The sequence below is a fragment of the Benincasa hispida genome, chromosome 10 (assembly GCF_009727055.1).
Source record: "Benincasa hispida cultivar B227 chromosome 10, ASM972705v1, whole genome shotgun sequence".
In the NCBI taxonomy this organism is placed as follows: Eukaryota; Viridiplantae; Streptophyta; class Magnoliopsida; order Cucurbitales; family Cucurbitaceae; genus Benincasa; species Benincasa hispida.
This window is the reverse complement of record NC_052358.1, coordinates 34,888,287-34,903,207: the sequence shown is the minus strand read 5'-3', so window position 1 is coordinate 34,903,207 and position 14,921 is coordinate 34,888,287. Positions and strand designations below refer to the sequence as shown.

The 14,921-nt window shown below is 34.0% G+C and overlaps 1 protein-coding gene across 4 annotated transcripts; it reads right to left on the bottom strand.

The window, feature by feature from the left end:
• Positions 1 to 695: 695 nt before the first annotated feature.
• On the bottom strand, positions 696 to 4,748 carry LOC120088607 (APO protein 4, mitochondrial). 4 transcript variants are annotated; one of them, XM_039046018.1, is made up of 5 exons: positions 4,404 to 4,748; positions 4,275 to 4,319; positions 2,778 to 2,855; positions 2,223 to 2,674; positions 696 to 1,714 (listed from the first exon to the last, which is right to left on the bottom strand). In XM_039046018.1, exons 4-5 carry the CDS (start codon positions 2,480 to 2,482, stop codon positions 982 to 984), a joined length of 993 nt encoding a protein of 330 aa, XP_038901946.1. In that variant the 5' UTR covers positions 2,483 to 2,674; positions 2,778 to 2,855; positions 4,275 to 4,319; positions 4,404 to 4,748; the 3' UTR covers positions 696 to 981. The 4 variants fall into 4 exon arrangements, with proteins under 4 accessions (XP_038901946.1, XP_038901944.1, XP_038901947.1 ...); XM_039046016.1 differs by having other exon boundaries at positions 2,223 to 2,855; XM_039046019.1 differs by lacking the exon at positions 4,275 to 4,319.
• Between the last annotated feature and the right edge of the window lie 10,173 nt (positions 4,749 to 14,921).

Genomic DNA, 14,921 nt, shown 5'->3' with positions numbered 1-14,921 from the left:
CATTTTTTCTCCCACCATTCTGTATTTGAAAATTTCTTCAAATTAATTCGGCTCATATTTAGGAAAAAGTAATTTTAATTTGGAGAAATTTTCGTTTGGATTGTTTTCTCTTTTTTTATTTTTAGTAAGCTAATTTAGTTCGATGGGCAAAGCTTCTTCAAAGCTCCTTCTCCATTTTTTATCTGGCAAACAGAAGAGGTAGAGCAATACCATTTTTCATTGGGCGTCAATGGTAGAAACAGGACAGGTGCATTAAAGGAAAAAACTTGTTGCAGAGTTAAAGAAGACAATGGAGAAGAAGGAAAAGGCCAAATCATTAAAGAAAAAAATAATATCAAATTAATAAAATTTGACAAATCAACCAGCTAACTCCTCATTTAACAGTCACGTCATTTATCCTTCAAGTAGCCTCAGCCAAGAACCATTTAGAGCTATTTTTCAAACCACTCGGACTAAAATGTTTGTTTTGAAACTTCATAGACCAAATAGAAACCAACTTTAGGATTAAAAGTCCATTTTACCCTAATTTAAATAAGGATATCACTAATTAGATGTCACTAGTTGTTCAGTAGAAATCTTCTATTGACCACCAATAATATATATATATATATATATTATTATCCAGGATGTCCATTTTTCCTGTGAAGCCCCGTCCATAACAAGGCAGAGAATTCCTATTGGGAAATAATGGAGGGAACGAGAAAAGAAATATACATATCTATAATTAAGAGAATGATGGTGATTCTACAACACATTTTTTTGTGAAGAACTTTGTAAGCTACAAAACTTTTCAATAACTAATTTTAAGTTGCCTTTCTTGATAATGTATCATGTTTCTACTCTATATATTTAAAAGATCAACCAACAGATAAAGCAGGAAGAAAGAAAATATAAATAGGCCCTGTCACCTGAAGGTCATGTACTGTAATTCAGTGGGAAGATCTGGGGAAGCTCCACATGAATTTCAAACAAAAGAAGATTTCACAGCTTGAGCTGACTCCGGGGTGATATGCCTTGAACTTTCATCATACAGTGATACTTTGATGGAGCAAGGGCTCCTGCTTGTGTGCAAAGAGCCAGCACTGCTGGCGTGTGTCCATAATAATCCCTCCCTTCATCAATGAGCACGGGAGGATCTTGTGGTCGCCGATGCCATACGAGCTTTGGAGGAACTAAATCATCTATGTCTGCCTTCTCCCAGAAATGAGATCCTCGCCAATGCTCATATTTAAAAACTCCACAAAGTCTAGCTTTGTGTCCTGATGGTCCAACATGAACTTCTGAGCAGTATTTACAGACCTTAGCAGGATATACCATCAACAGCTTCTGCACACCGGTTCGAAGTGTTTCCCATGCCCTGATAGTTTCAGTTGCTAAAAGCATCATCTCATGACCTGACAAAGGTTTATCCCTGCCTGAGCCACCTCCTTCACCTGAATTCCTAGTGCTTGAAGACTGATTTTCATCATTTGGATTGGCTCCAGCTTGCCAGCATAGCTCGACAACTGCTGGAACACGTTCAAAGTTGAACCTCTCATCATGTTTAATAACATCTTGGAACATGTGATGGAGATGAAATGATTCTACTGGGACAATGATATCGTTCAAATCACCTCTGATCCACTCATGAACCTGATTCTTCGCACCACGTTTATAACCACCGCAACTTCGTATTAGATGTCCTTTCTCACCAACGTATACTTCTGGACAAAATCTACAAAAACAATACAATGATCCTAGGAGTTTCAGAAACAGTATTCACAAACATGAATTCATGCTAACAGTAGAGATGGTTGAATGTAAACTTCAGAAATAACAGACTTACAACAAGAAGTCTAGGAGTTTTAGAAGCAGCATTCACAAACATGCATTCATATTAACGCCCTTAGGATGGTTCAATCTAAATTTTAGAAAGAACAGACTTTACAGACGGTCCTAGTGGTCATAAAGAACTAGATAATATACATAATGTTGATTTCATTCACCTCGCTTCAAGGACAGGAAATTTCTTATATCGGCTACTTGTCAGGAAACAGCTTACTGAAAATCAAGGCCACTCAGCATTTATGATAAAATGGTAATACCCTAATACACATACTAGTTCAAGGAATATACAATTTAGATAAAAACTATGTAAAGAAAAAGGAAAAAGAAAAGGAAGCATAGTAACATCATAACAAAAAGAATGAGAAATTAAAGAGAGTTTGTTCCCGGACACTAACTTGCAAGAGAGAACCGGAAATGATTTGAGAAGTGTGGAAACTCCATGTATAAGCATTGTCCTAGCTTCAAGGACTTGCTGTGCCACTGGAGTCATACCCCTTATAGGGTAGTTTTTCTCCCGATTTTGAATTCTTTTCAAAATCATTGGACGAAGCTTTTTCAAGTTGACTTTAGAGCTGTAGCATCGGTGTAGCACAAATTCCTGCACAACAATCTCCCTGAACTTCCTTTTAAGAGCCATAAAAGCCATAGTTTTCATGGTGCAAACCCTAACCTTTCCTAAATCTTAGGAAAAAGACAAGCGACAAACTTGAAGGCATAAATTAAAGGTCTTAATCCGATCCTTCGAGTTCAACAGAGAGAGTCCTTGAGTGTCAGTTTTGCACAGACAAGAGGCCAAACAGTGTAACAGCCTTTTGATAAGAAACAGCCCGTATTCTTCAATATAGATCTTAAACCAATAATGCGGAAAACAACAATTAGAAACTTTCACAACTTACTCACTTCAACAGAAGCAACTAGTTACAAACTATTCAAGGATAAACAATCAAAACCTCAAAGAAACATCTTCCACTGCCTTCTGCCCGAACACCAATCTTCACTGCTTCTATAACTTTCACCTGATCCCTCATCTGGAAACATTTTGGAAAAACAAAAATGAGTACGGAAATACACAATAAGCAATTCTCATCAAGTTTCAAAATTCACTTTCTTTCAAAATGTTCGTAAACAAAAACAGAGATCCTTGCAGAACTTTTAGTTAAAAACTTTGAAACAAACGGTGATTCCAAAGGCAAAATCTTTCTATCAAATAAGCTTTCAAAACTATAATTTTCAAACTAAAACTTCTCTGACTTTCAATAAAACCAAAATGTTCAAATAACTTTCAATATATTTAATAAAACAAAACCTTCAATACTTTTAACAAACCAAAACTTTCAAACGGTTAGAACTTTTATTTAACAGAGTTTTCAATCAATAAATACTTTCATTTAACATAATGAAAAAGATGCTTGGTTGGAGTAGCTCAAACATATGTGGTTACCCATCAATAACACCAATTATTTCATTTCATTCATTCATTCATTTATATATGTCAATTAAATCGACCAGAATATTCATTACAATTACTAAATGTGAGGCCATATGAGTGTAACACACATGAATCTCCATTCCAAAGGCCACACCACTATGAAGTATCCTCTCACAAATAAGTTTCAGTCATTTCATTTACAGTCAATTTCACATTTGGCTACAACCACGTAAGCATAGAATCCCCAAACCAAGACTTTGGCATATCTGGACAGCTCTATCATTTCGAACATCAAATCTCTTTCACAAGCAATTGAAACAAAACATATAGTCTCAAGTAGTAGTTTCAATAGAAGAACTTATCAAAACAACCCATTCAAACCTTACAATAATTTTCGAATGTGACAAAACTAAAACATACTTTCAATTTGAAACAACTTCACACAGTCAATACTTCATTTTGGCATAAACAATTAAATTTACAAAAAACGACTTCAATTAGTCCTCAAATTACTTTGAAATATATTCAAAACATACTTTCAACCTTTTATCAAATCACAATAGTCAAAACATGATTAAACTAAAATTTATATTTTGAAGGGATGTGGAAACTAGTTACCAATCCTACATTTCTCAATCCAAAATCTACTTTCTTGAACATAACTTCCTCGAGGTCTAAACAAATAGGACAAAGTTTGGAGATTAGAACTCAATTCGAGAACCTTAATTGAAATTGAGTGTTCAAGAGGCCTATTCATACCCAAACTCAACAAAAACTAATTATAGACCTTAATTGATCAGTCTGAATCAGCAAACAGAAAACTTTCGCAGGTTATAAACTGATCTAACACACCTTAATAAAGTCCGAAACGGTTCAAAGCATGCTAATACTCATAGAACCTTAATTGAATAGTTCCAAACTGAACCAGACACAACAGATGAGTTCCAATGGTTCAGAATAAAAACACTTAAATCCAATTTGAAAGGAAATTAAAGAAACAATCCTTGCCAAATCTTACCAAAAAGATTTGAACCATGCTTCTTGGTGTTCGAGAACGTCCGACCTTGCAGATTTTAACCTTAAACGTTATCGTTATGGGTAAACTAATTTAAGGCCAATCGAGGGTGGATAGCAGTCAAAAGCTTACCCCCAAGCCAAAAACGCCGCTGCAAGAGACACCCAGTCGTCGAAAACTAGCAGCACAACTTGTTGTTCACACTGGAGTCTCGAAACGATGCTCGAAGGTCTGGGCGAAACCGTTCAAGTTCGTGCTCACAATACAAGTCAGATTCGAGGGTCACGTCATTGGCACGTGGATGAGATCAGGCAAAGATGGTGGTCATCGGAGTCTGTACGTCGTTGCCGCTGCTCGTCGGAGGCTCACCGACGTGGTCAATGACGCATGGAGAACGAGAGAAGGGGAGGGGGTGGCGGCTGTGATGAGGAAACCATGGGTTAGTAAGAGAGTTCATTTAACCGATGGGCCCCGAATCCCCGCACTGCCCCGACTATGAGTAAATAGATATGTATAATATTGTAAATTTGAGAAACACAACAGAAACACGGATGATAATAAAATATAATATAATATTAAAATAAATAAAAATAATATAATATAAGAAATGAGAAAATTCTCAAAATTTTCTATTTTTTCCAATTTATATGAAATTTGTGTGTAATTATAAGATCCACCAAATGCCACTATTTATAAGTAAAATGGCAAGTAGGATATGAACTTACATGGACACCAATAATTACAAGGCACATGAACAACATAAAGGGTGACACATGATTTTTGGGACACTAAGCGATGAATATCTATTTATTATTATAATATTCATAATACTCCCCTGGGACACTAAACGATGAATATCTATTTATTATTATAATATTCATAATACTCTCCCTTAGATGCCCATAAATATATATGAAAAAACCTTAGGGAAGGAAAAAGAGTACATATTTCATAAAATATATACTCTTAAAAGAATACAATATATTTACTCACCCTCAGGAAAACATCACTTAAGATCTCTGAAAAAACCATTTTTTCAAAAGTTGCAGTTGGTAATGCCTTTGTAAATAAGTCTATCAGATTATTCTTCGAACAAATTTGTTGTACAGTGATATTGTCTTTTTCTTCAAGATCATGAGTGTAGAAAAGCTTCGGTAAAATATGCTTTGTTCCTATGAAGCACATATACTTCATGTGAGGTAAAGAACCCGTATTAGATACGTGTCGGATACCGATACTTTCAGATACTTCCCAGATACGTATCTGACACGCGATTTGACGTATCTATTTCTACGCGTACATTTTTTTTTATAAAAAAAAGACAAGCATCTCATCTAATCTTTCTCAATCTAAAACTAAACTTATTTAAAAAGCTTACTACTTGAGTCCAAAACTAAAAGGAAAAATAAATAAATAACGGAGCAAACCCTAGACTAGAATCATTTAATCTCCATCTTCACATTTGAGTCCCCACAAGTCCACCAAAATATAAATCATTTAGATATATTCAACAATTCAATGAAGAAGTTTTCGTTTATCTTCATACTTCTCCCTCTAATCTTCTTCTTCTTCTTTGCAATATGAGACACTTTTCTATTGCATTTTATTAACTATTGTACTTCAACATCTTAGATGTTGTTTTTTTTTGTATTGTATTTCAGTGTTTGTATTCTATTTTGTGCTATTGTTATTAATTTGTATGCTAAATTTATCTATATCCTAGATTCTTTAAAGAAAAAGAAAATGTATCTTCAACGTATTAGTATCCTCATTTTTTAGAAATATGTATATTAAAAAAATATATTGAAAAATAACATATCCTTAGACATGTCCGTATCTTAGTTTTTTTTAGAAATTGACGAATCACCGTATTCGACTGTATCCATATCGTGTAACCGTATCTGTAACTGTGTTTCATATCTTTTTTATATCTTCTTTAATATATCCTTATTTGATTTGGGCTATGCAAGCTGTGTTGTATTTGTATAATATTGTTGGAAGATTTTTATTAGAAGACAAGTTACATGTTTCACGAATGTGCTGAGACATTGACCTTAGCCATACACATTCTCGACTAGCCTCGTGAATTGCAAGATTTTCAGCATAATTTGAGAAAGTGGTTGTAATATTCTGCTTCACCGATCGCCATGATATAACAGTTCCTCCACATGTGAATAGATAACCTGTTTGAGATCTAGTTTTGTGTGCATCAAATAAATATCCAGAATCTACATAACTAACTAGATCAAAATTTGATTTATTTGAATAAAGAAAACCCATATTGATTGTTCCTCGAGGATAATGGAATATATGCTTAATTCCGTTCCAATGTCTATTTGTCGGAGAAGAATTATATCTAGCTAATAAATTTACTGAAAATGAAATATATGGTATTGTACTATTAGTAAGATACATAAGTTCACCGATAACACTAAGATATGGTGCTTCAGGACCAATAAGTTCTTCATTTTCTTCTCGATGTCGAAATATATCTTTCTTTATATCCAATGAATGGACTTCCATTGGAATATTTAATGGATGTACTTTATTCATATAAAATCTTTTCAAAATGTTTCTTGTATAAGTTGACTGATGAATAAATATTTCATCTACTAAATGCTCAATTTATAAACTAAGGCAAAATTTTGTTTTTTGAGATCTTTCATCTCAAATTTTTTCTTAAGATATTCTATTGCATTTGAAAGCTCTTTAGAAGTTCCAATTATATTCAAGTCATCAACATATATATGAACACATAGATATATTTGATTATTTTGATATCTTTCTTTCGATAAATATCCATTCAGACGACTGTACCACATCCATTCTGATTGTTTCAATCCATATAGTGATCTCTATAACTTTATTGAATACAATTCTCAGAAATTTGATGTGTATGTTTCAGATACCTTAAATCCTTATGGATTCTTATATAAATATCATTATCAAGATATCTATATAAATATGCTATGACTACATCTATAAGATGCATATTCAGACTTTTATACACTGTCAAGGAAATTAAATATCTTAATGTAATTACATCCACCATCTAAGAATACGTCTCCTCAAAATCAATATCAGGTCTTTGTGAACAACCTTGTGTAACTAATCTTGCTTTATATTTTGTGACCTCATTATTTTCATTTCTTTTCCTCACAAATATCCATTTGTATCCCACAGATTTAACACATCCTGGTGTTCGGACTACTGGTCCAAAAACTTGATGTTTTGAAAATGATTTTAATTCTGTCTCGATTGCTTCTTTCCACTGAAGCCAATCTTTTCTATGTTGACGTTCTTCAACAGATTTTGGTTTAGGATCCTCATTTTCAGATATAATAGCTAGAGCAACATTATACGCAAAAATGTTGTCAACAATTACATTAGTTTGATTCTATCTTTTTCCTATTATGACATAGTTTATTGAAATCTCATTATTATCTTTAGGTACTTTACCTTCCTCATCAATCGAGGATTTCTTCATGGGTATTTACATTCTCAATCAAGTCTTTTTCACTATTAATTATTTTTCGTTATCGAGGATTTTTATCTTTGGAACCCACTGGTCTACCACACTTTTGGCGTATTCCAAACTCATTAGCGACACATGTTGTGTTGAGATATCAATTTTTGATGCAACATTTGCAGTTGGTATATGTGACTTAGTTACTTTCTTTGTTGGATTTTATGTCCTAAAACTCGTTTGTAAATTGATAAACATATTCTATTTTGTTTTTCGATAAAATTGTTATTGAAATTGTAATCTTGAATCCAATAAACTAAGGTCATGAGGCTATTTAATGTAGACTTGAACTTTATGTATGACATAAAACATGGATCAAGTTCGAGTATATAGCCTAAAATGGTCTATAGTATAGGGATAAGGTTATGCACCTTGTTCTGAGGACACTATGGATGCGACCTACTTTGTAGTTAGTACAAATGATGTGATCTTAAATCGTTTATATAGAGATATGTGAGTAGGGGCATCCTATGCAATGAGTTTGTATAAGACTGGACCACGACTTAGTCACTTTTTGCTTTATAACACCGTTTACTGTATAAAACTGACTAATCCTGAGCTAACTATGAACTCCTGTTTATTCAGGATTATCCTTAGATCTGCATGAGTGAGAGCAGCTCAACAACGCTGGCTCCATAAGCCTCCCATTTCAGGGGTAAGACCGGGTAAATAGCTAGGGACATAGGGTATAAGACGGACTTCACTCCTACCCGTCTCTAAAGGTAGTAGATAGGTTATTCCCTTAAGTGCTGACTTCGGAATAAGAATAAGGGGCCTCACCCTCTCACTAGGCTGAGAGGGACTCGATTTGTTGGTTGGACCACAAATCAATTGTTCTTTAGAGATTCAGTGGGACTGAAGGAATAAGAAGTGTTCTCGGGGGTAAAACGATATTTTGACCCAGCCAAAACCACGAACAACCTGTGAAAGATTGACTTACTGGTTATGGTTATATCAGATGGACATAAATATATCTATAGTGAGGGGAGTGCAACTACGGGACTTTAGTGGAATGACCCGTTAGTTAACAAATGTTGATTAATTAGGTTAAAGAGTTTTACCCGTTAATCTCGGATTGTTGGAGCTCATGATCTGTAGGTCCATTAGGTCCCCTTGTTAGCTCATATGGATTAAACTTAGAACAGTATGTTGGATTAATTCGAATTGTTCGAATTAGGAAAAGGGATTAAAATCGACAAGTATATGCGATATCACTATCGATTTTTTATAGTGCTCTATATTCAAATGTGATTTGAATTTTGAAAATATGAATGCGGATTCATGTTTGGAAGGTCAAAATTAGACAAGAGGGTCAAAACTGTAAAAAGTCAAAGGGTTGATTTTTTCACTAGGGAAAGTCAAAGTTTGACTTTGACCAAATGGAAAAAGACCATTTTCCCTTTACTAGAGTTAGTGGAATTATCCAACATTTTTGTTGGATAATCCCACTAACTTAAGTGGACTATGTGTAAACATTATAGAATGACACATAACCCACTTTGGTTTAGGTTTTGTGATGTGTTGAATTTTGGTGAGTTTTTGCATGCATTAGATGCATATAATTGTTTAATAAAAAGAGGTTTTTGAAATCTTTTTCTCTTCTTCTAGAAAATTTTTCTAATTTTGGTTTTCCAAAATTCTCACCAAGAAATTCCCTTTTTCTCACATTAACCTTGAACCTCCCTTTATTCTCTTTTTATTCCTTCATTCATCGGGTCCCACAACTCGGTTTTGAGTCCAGAGAATAGCGGGTAAACTCTAGTTGTGGTCTGGAAGAGTTTGGGTTGAGATTCAGCGAGGAAAAGCTATTTTCGGGAGCTACAAAGGTTGTACTCTACTCCCTTTTAATTTACTGTTTTTCCTATTCTTTTGCATGCTTATTTCCTTTTATTTAAAAGCAATTAGAGTGTAATTAAATCCTTATTCCGCTACGTATGTCTCGTGTTCCATCATTCTTTGCGTCTATAAATACATTTGGTAGTTGATTTACTATATTTTGCAAATGAATTATTTTCTAAACTTCACATTCTTCTGTATGAGGATTTAAATAAGACAATAACGATGCATTCAATGTAATTTCTTTTTCCAACTTCTTAATTTCTCTCCCTAATGTTGAAAATTTTTTCTCATTAAGATGACAATCAGCAAATCGTGCACTAAATACACCACCCATCAGAGATTCAAGATATTTAATAATTAATGGGGAATCATATCCAACATATATTCCTAACCTCCTTTGAGAACCCATCTTAGTGGGTTGTGGTGGAGGAATTCGAACATATACTGTATACCCAAAATTTTTCAGATGAATAATATTTGGCTCATGACCATAAGCTAATTGTAATGACGAGTACTTATGATAAGCTACTGGCTTAATACGTACAAGTGACGCTGCATGCAAAATAGCATTTCCCCATACAGATGAAGGAAGCTTAGCTCTCATAAGTAATGGTCTTGCAATTAATTGCAAACGCTTTATAAATGATTCTGCTAAACCATTTTGTGTATGAACATGAGCTACAAGATGTTCAACACTTATCCCAATTGACACACAATAACTATCAAAAGCTTGAGATGTAAATTCACCAGTATTATCAAGATGAATGGTCTTAATTGTATAATCAGGAAATTGTGCTCTTAACTTAATTATTTGAGCAAGTAATCTTGCAAATGCAAGATTTTGACTTGATAATAAGCACACATGTGATCATCTACTGGATGCATCTATTAATACCATAAAATATCTTAATGGTCCACTTGGTGGGTTAATAGGTCCACATATATTACCATGAATTCATTCTAAAAAGGCAGGTAATTCAGTCCCCACTTTAGCTTGTGATGGTCTAATTATCAATTTTCCTTGAGAGCAAGCATCACATGATAATTCATTGGATTGAAGAATCTTCTGGCTCTTCAATGGATGTCCATTCGAATTCTCAATAATTCTTCTCATCATTATAGATCCTGGATGACCCAATCGATCATGTCAAATTGTAAATATATCTGGATTCATGAACTTCTGGCTCATTATTGCATATGTTTCAATTACCCGTATATGAGTATAATATAATCTAGAAGATAAAGCAGACAACTATTCCAATATACGTTTTTCATTTGAGACAGTGGATATGATATATAGATATTCCACATTATTTTTACTATTAGTCTCAATATGATAACCATTGTAACGTATATCTTTAAAACTTAGAATATTTCTCTTTGATTGACTAGAGAACAATGCATTGCCAATTGGAAAATTTTATTCCTCTAGGCAAAATAATATTTGCTTTCCCAAAACCTTCGATCAATTTGTAGAACCTAATGTCTTATTGACTTTTGTTTCCAACATTGTCAGTTTGGAAAAATGTTTTTTTACTTGTAAGTATTGTATATATAGTTGCACTGTCTGCAAGACAAAAATCTTCTTTGCTCATTTTTGAAACATCCAACATATGAAAATGATCCATATTTCTTTAGGACCTACCTTTAGCAAGGAAAACGATAGGAGATCGTGCTGATAACATATTGTGAATTTGAGGAGCACGAAGGGGACATGGATGGTAATAAAATATAATATAAAAATAAATAAATGTTAAATAAATAAAACATAATATATAAATAAATAAAATAAAACAAAATAAGAAAATAAGAAATGAGAAAATTCTCAAATTTTTCAAATTTGTATGGAATTCGCCCAATGTGTGTGTAATTTTAAGATCCACCAAGTGTCACTATTTATAAGCAAAGTGGTAAATAGGATGTGAATTTACATGGACACCAAACATGAATAATAAAGCACATGGACAACATAAAGTGACACATAGCTTTTGGTACATTAAACAATGGACATCTATTTATTATTATAATATTCATAATATATAATATATTATATATAAATATATAGGTTTTATTTATTCATTTATACTAATATTAATATTTATATAGGAAAAATATCATTTTGGTCCTTGAGTTTTAAAAAATAGGTGCACTTGATTGCTAATGTTTTAAATTAACTATTTTAGTCCTTTAGTTTTCAAAAATAGATTTAAAAGTCCTTCAACTAATAAATATATTAAATTTAAATATAATTTAATTAAAAATATGATGTGGCAAGATGGATGGAACAAATTATATGTTTTTTTTTTTTTTTTTTTTAATATTTCCCACTTCTCTCTATCCTCTTTCTCCTTCTTTTTTCTTCTCTCCTCTCTCTTGTCCTCCCTTCTCCATCTTCATGTCTTCTTGTCTATCATATTTTCAATTAAAGATGATGATGAAAATTTGCTCACTTCTCTATCTTATTTCTCTCCAAGAAAATGAATTGAATGGAACATATATGGATCAAGGATTCAGAAGAACATTACGTGGAAATAGATTAAGAGCCAACATTAATGAATGACCACACTCTTATCCCAATACATAGTACACAACCCACCCAACATATTCCTTAGAAACATGAATGACATCGTGCCTTAAAGTAGAAAAGCTAGTTAAAACTTAAGAATTACTTAGTAAAGTAGATTGATACAATTTTTGTGTTCACTAAGAAGAGGGTAGATAGTTCAAAATGGTCAGATATGCCTAAGAAAAGACAGGAACCTATTTCTCTGTAAATTAGGGTTCACATTCGTGCTAGTATTTATAAATTATAGTAGTTGGTATTAGTAAGAAACTCTGTGATCATAAGGTTCCCAATCCTTGTGAGAGAAAGAAGAGAGAGAAGTGAATAAATTTCATCATCTTTTTCAATTGAAAATATGACACACAAGAGACGTGGAGATGGAGAAAACAAGATGAGAGAGAAGAGAGGGAAGTGGAAAATCTATAAAAATATATTTTTTCCCAAGTCATCTTGCCACATCATAATTTTAATTAATTTTATATTTAAATATAATATATTTATTAATTGAGGGACTTTTTAAACTTATTCTTGAAAACTCGGAACTAAAATGATTAATTTGAAAATGTGGTACCAAACGCACATATACCTAAAAACTTAGAAATCAAAAGGACATTTTTCCCATTCATATTTTAACTTACAAACCCTAATACTAACTTACCTAACCCCAACACAACAGAATTGCCCAGTGCCCACCCCATCTCTGATCTCACCCTACCTCTCACAGTCTCATTCCACCTCTCCTCAGTCCTCACGCCCGCCGACCAAACTTTCTTCTCATTATCCGCATGCTTCTTTAGCCCAAACGCCCGCCCACCAACTTTTCTCCTATACTTTTCGGTGTGTTCTGCCGGAAATCCACGCTGCCGCCACCATCGTCGTTTTCCATTTCTCCACCAATAGTATGTATCTACCATTTCCTTTGATCAATCTGATTCTTCCTCATTTTGTTTTATGTTATTGCCTATTGATTAAAATTCCATTTTCTGTGGTTTTATTAGTTGAATCTCTTGAGGTTAAGGAGTTTTTGTGATTTTGTAACGAAGAAGAGGCATTTGTAGTAAAATGTTCTTGTATCTATTTCTGTCTTAAAAAAATATATTTGATTGAAATTAAAAAAATGTTAACAAATGTGGAAAAAAATTTCCCAATGGAACCTGATCCCTGTGGGATTCCCCGCTACGTGGACATCTCTAGGGAGCATGTAGGGGATCCATAGTTTTTAAAAATAGGTGTGTTTAGTGTCTAATATTTCAAATCGATCATTTTAGTGCTTTAGTTTTCAAGAATAGGTTTAAAAGGTCATTTCAGTAATAAATTTATTAAATTTAAATATAAAATTGATCAAATATATAATGTGGCATGATGACTCGGGAAAAAATGTTTTTCTAATATTTCTCATTTCTCTCTCGTCTTTCTCTCATCTTTCTCCCTCTTCTCCTTCTTGTGTTCTCTCTCATTTTTTCTTTATCTTCTCTCTTCACTCTCTTCGTTCTCTCTCCCCATCTCCATCCACTCTGAACATGCTTGTACTAAACAAAACAGTCAAACTAACAACTCACCTAATTAGAATCTAAACAAAAGAGTCGTTTCTTTCTCAGATATTTCCCTTGTTCTGAATATGTGACAAATTCGACAATCTGGTGATGAGAGAGACTCTGATCTAGGATGGACAGAGGAAGGAGAGGGGAATTCAAGTTGTGCAGGTAACAACTATACAAGCAAGCTCCATGAAAAACCTGCTTTTTTGGAGGGTAAGATAAGGAGAATTGCATCAGATATGAAGAAGACAAAGGAAATGCTGGATTTGAATAATACTTCTTCATCCAAGTTGATATTTACAGATATTCAGGAGAAGGTTTCTAGGGTTGAGAAAGCGATTGAACATGGTACAATAAGTTATGGTGTTAAAGTTGGATTGATGAGTACAAACGCGAGAGATACCAATCTGGGGGAAACAATGCCTTAGTTTGATTGTTTTGTTTAGTATAAACATGTTCAGTGTAGACGGAGACACTATAAGAATTTTAGGCTTTAATGTCGGTTGCAAAAGTGAAATCGGATAAAAAAAAGTGGGTCTTTAATGTCGATTTTAAACCGACATTAAAGACCCGTTTAATTTATCCTCTCACTTTCTATTTTCCCCCCATTGTTTTCATTTTTCCCTCTTCACTCTCCCCCTATTTTCTTTTTCCTCTCATTCTTACACTTCCCTCTTCAAACCCTCTTCTTTCTCACTTATCTCTTCCAAACCTTTACCATTCGTCCGTCGATCGTGGGTGAAGAGTCTGTCGTGGTGTAGATCTGGCTTCTGTGCAGGTCTGTTCGTCGTGCAACCCGCGCCGCCGCACCTAGTCGCCCGGATCTGCTGCTCGTTCTGTCGAAGTGCCACAGCCAACCCGGTTTTGATCGTGGGTGAAGCTCGTTCTGTCGAAGTGCCACAGCCCGAATCTGCTGCTCCCTCTTCAGTTATTTTTCTATGTCTTATACTCTCAGTTTGATAAATAAGCACCCAAACTTGATACGCTAATCATGTGTCTCTAGATCTGAAGTTCATATTCCCACGTGGTGTGTGTCGCCATTCGTCGTTCAATTTTCCCTCGCTGCCGTTTCATCGTCGTTCATTGTTCGATTTTCCCTCATTGCGTGTCTCCAGATCTGTCGCCATTCGTCTTTGTCCATCGCGCTGCCATCCAGATCAGTATGTTCTTCTTCTCTTTCCTCT

Coding starts and splice junctions, on each gene's coding strand:
- LOC120088607 (XM_039046016.1), bottom strand. CDS start 2,482: ATGAAAACTATGGCTTTTATGGCTCTTAAAAGGAAGTTCAGGGAGATT. Junction 1,715..2,222: donor TTTCCGGTTCTCTCTTGCAA/GTTAGTGTCCGG, acceptor TTGTTTTTGTAG/ATTTTGTCCAGAAGTATACG.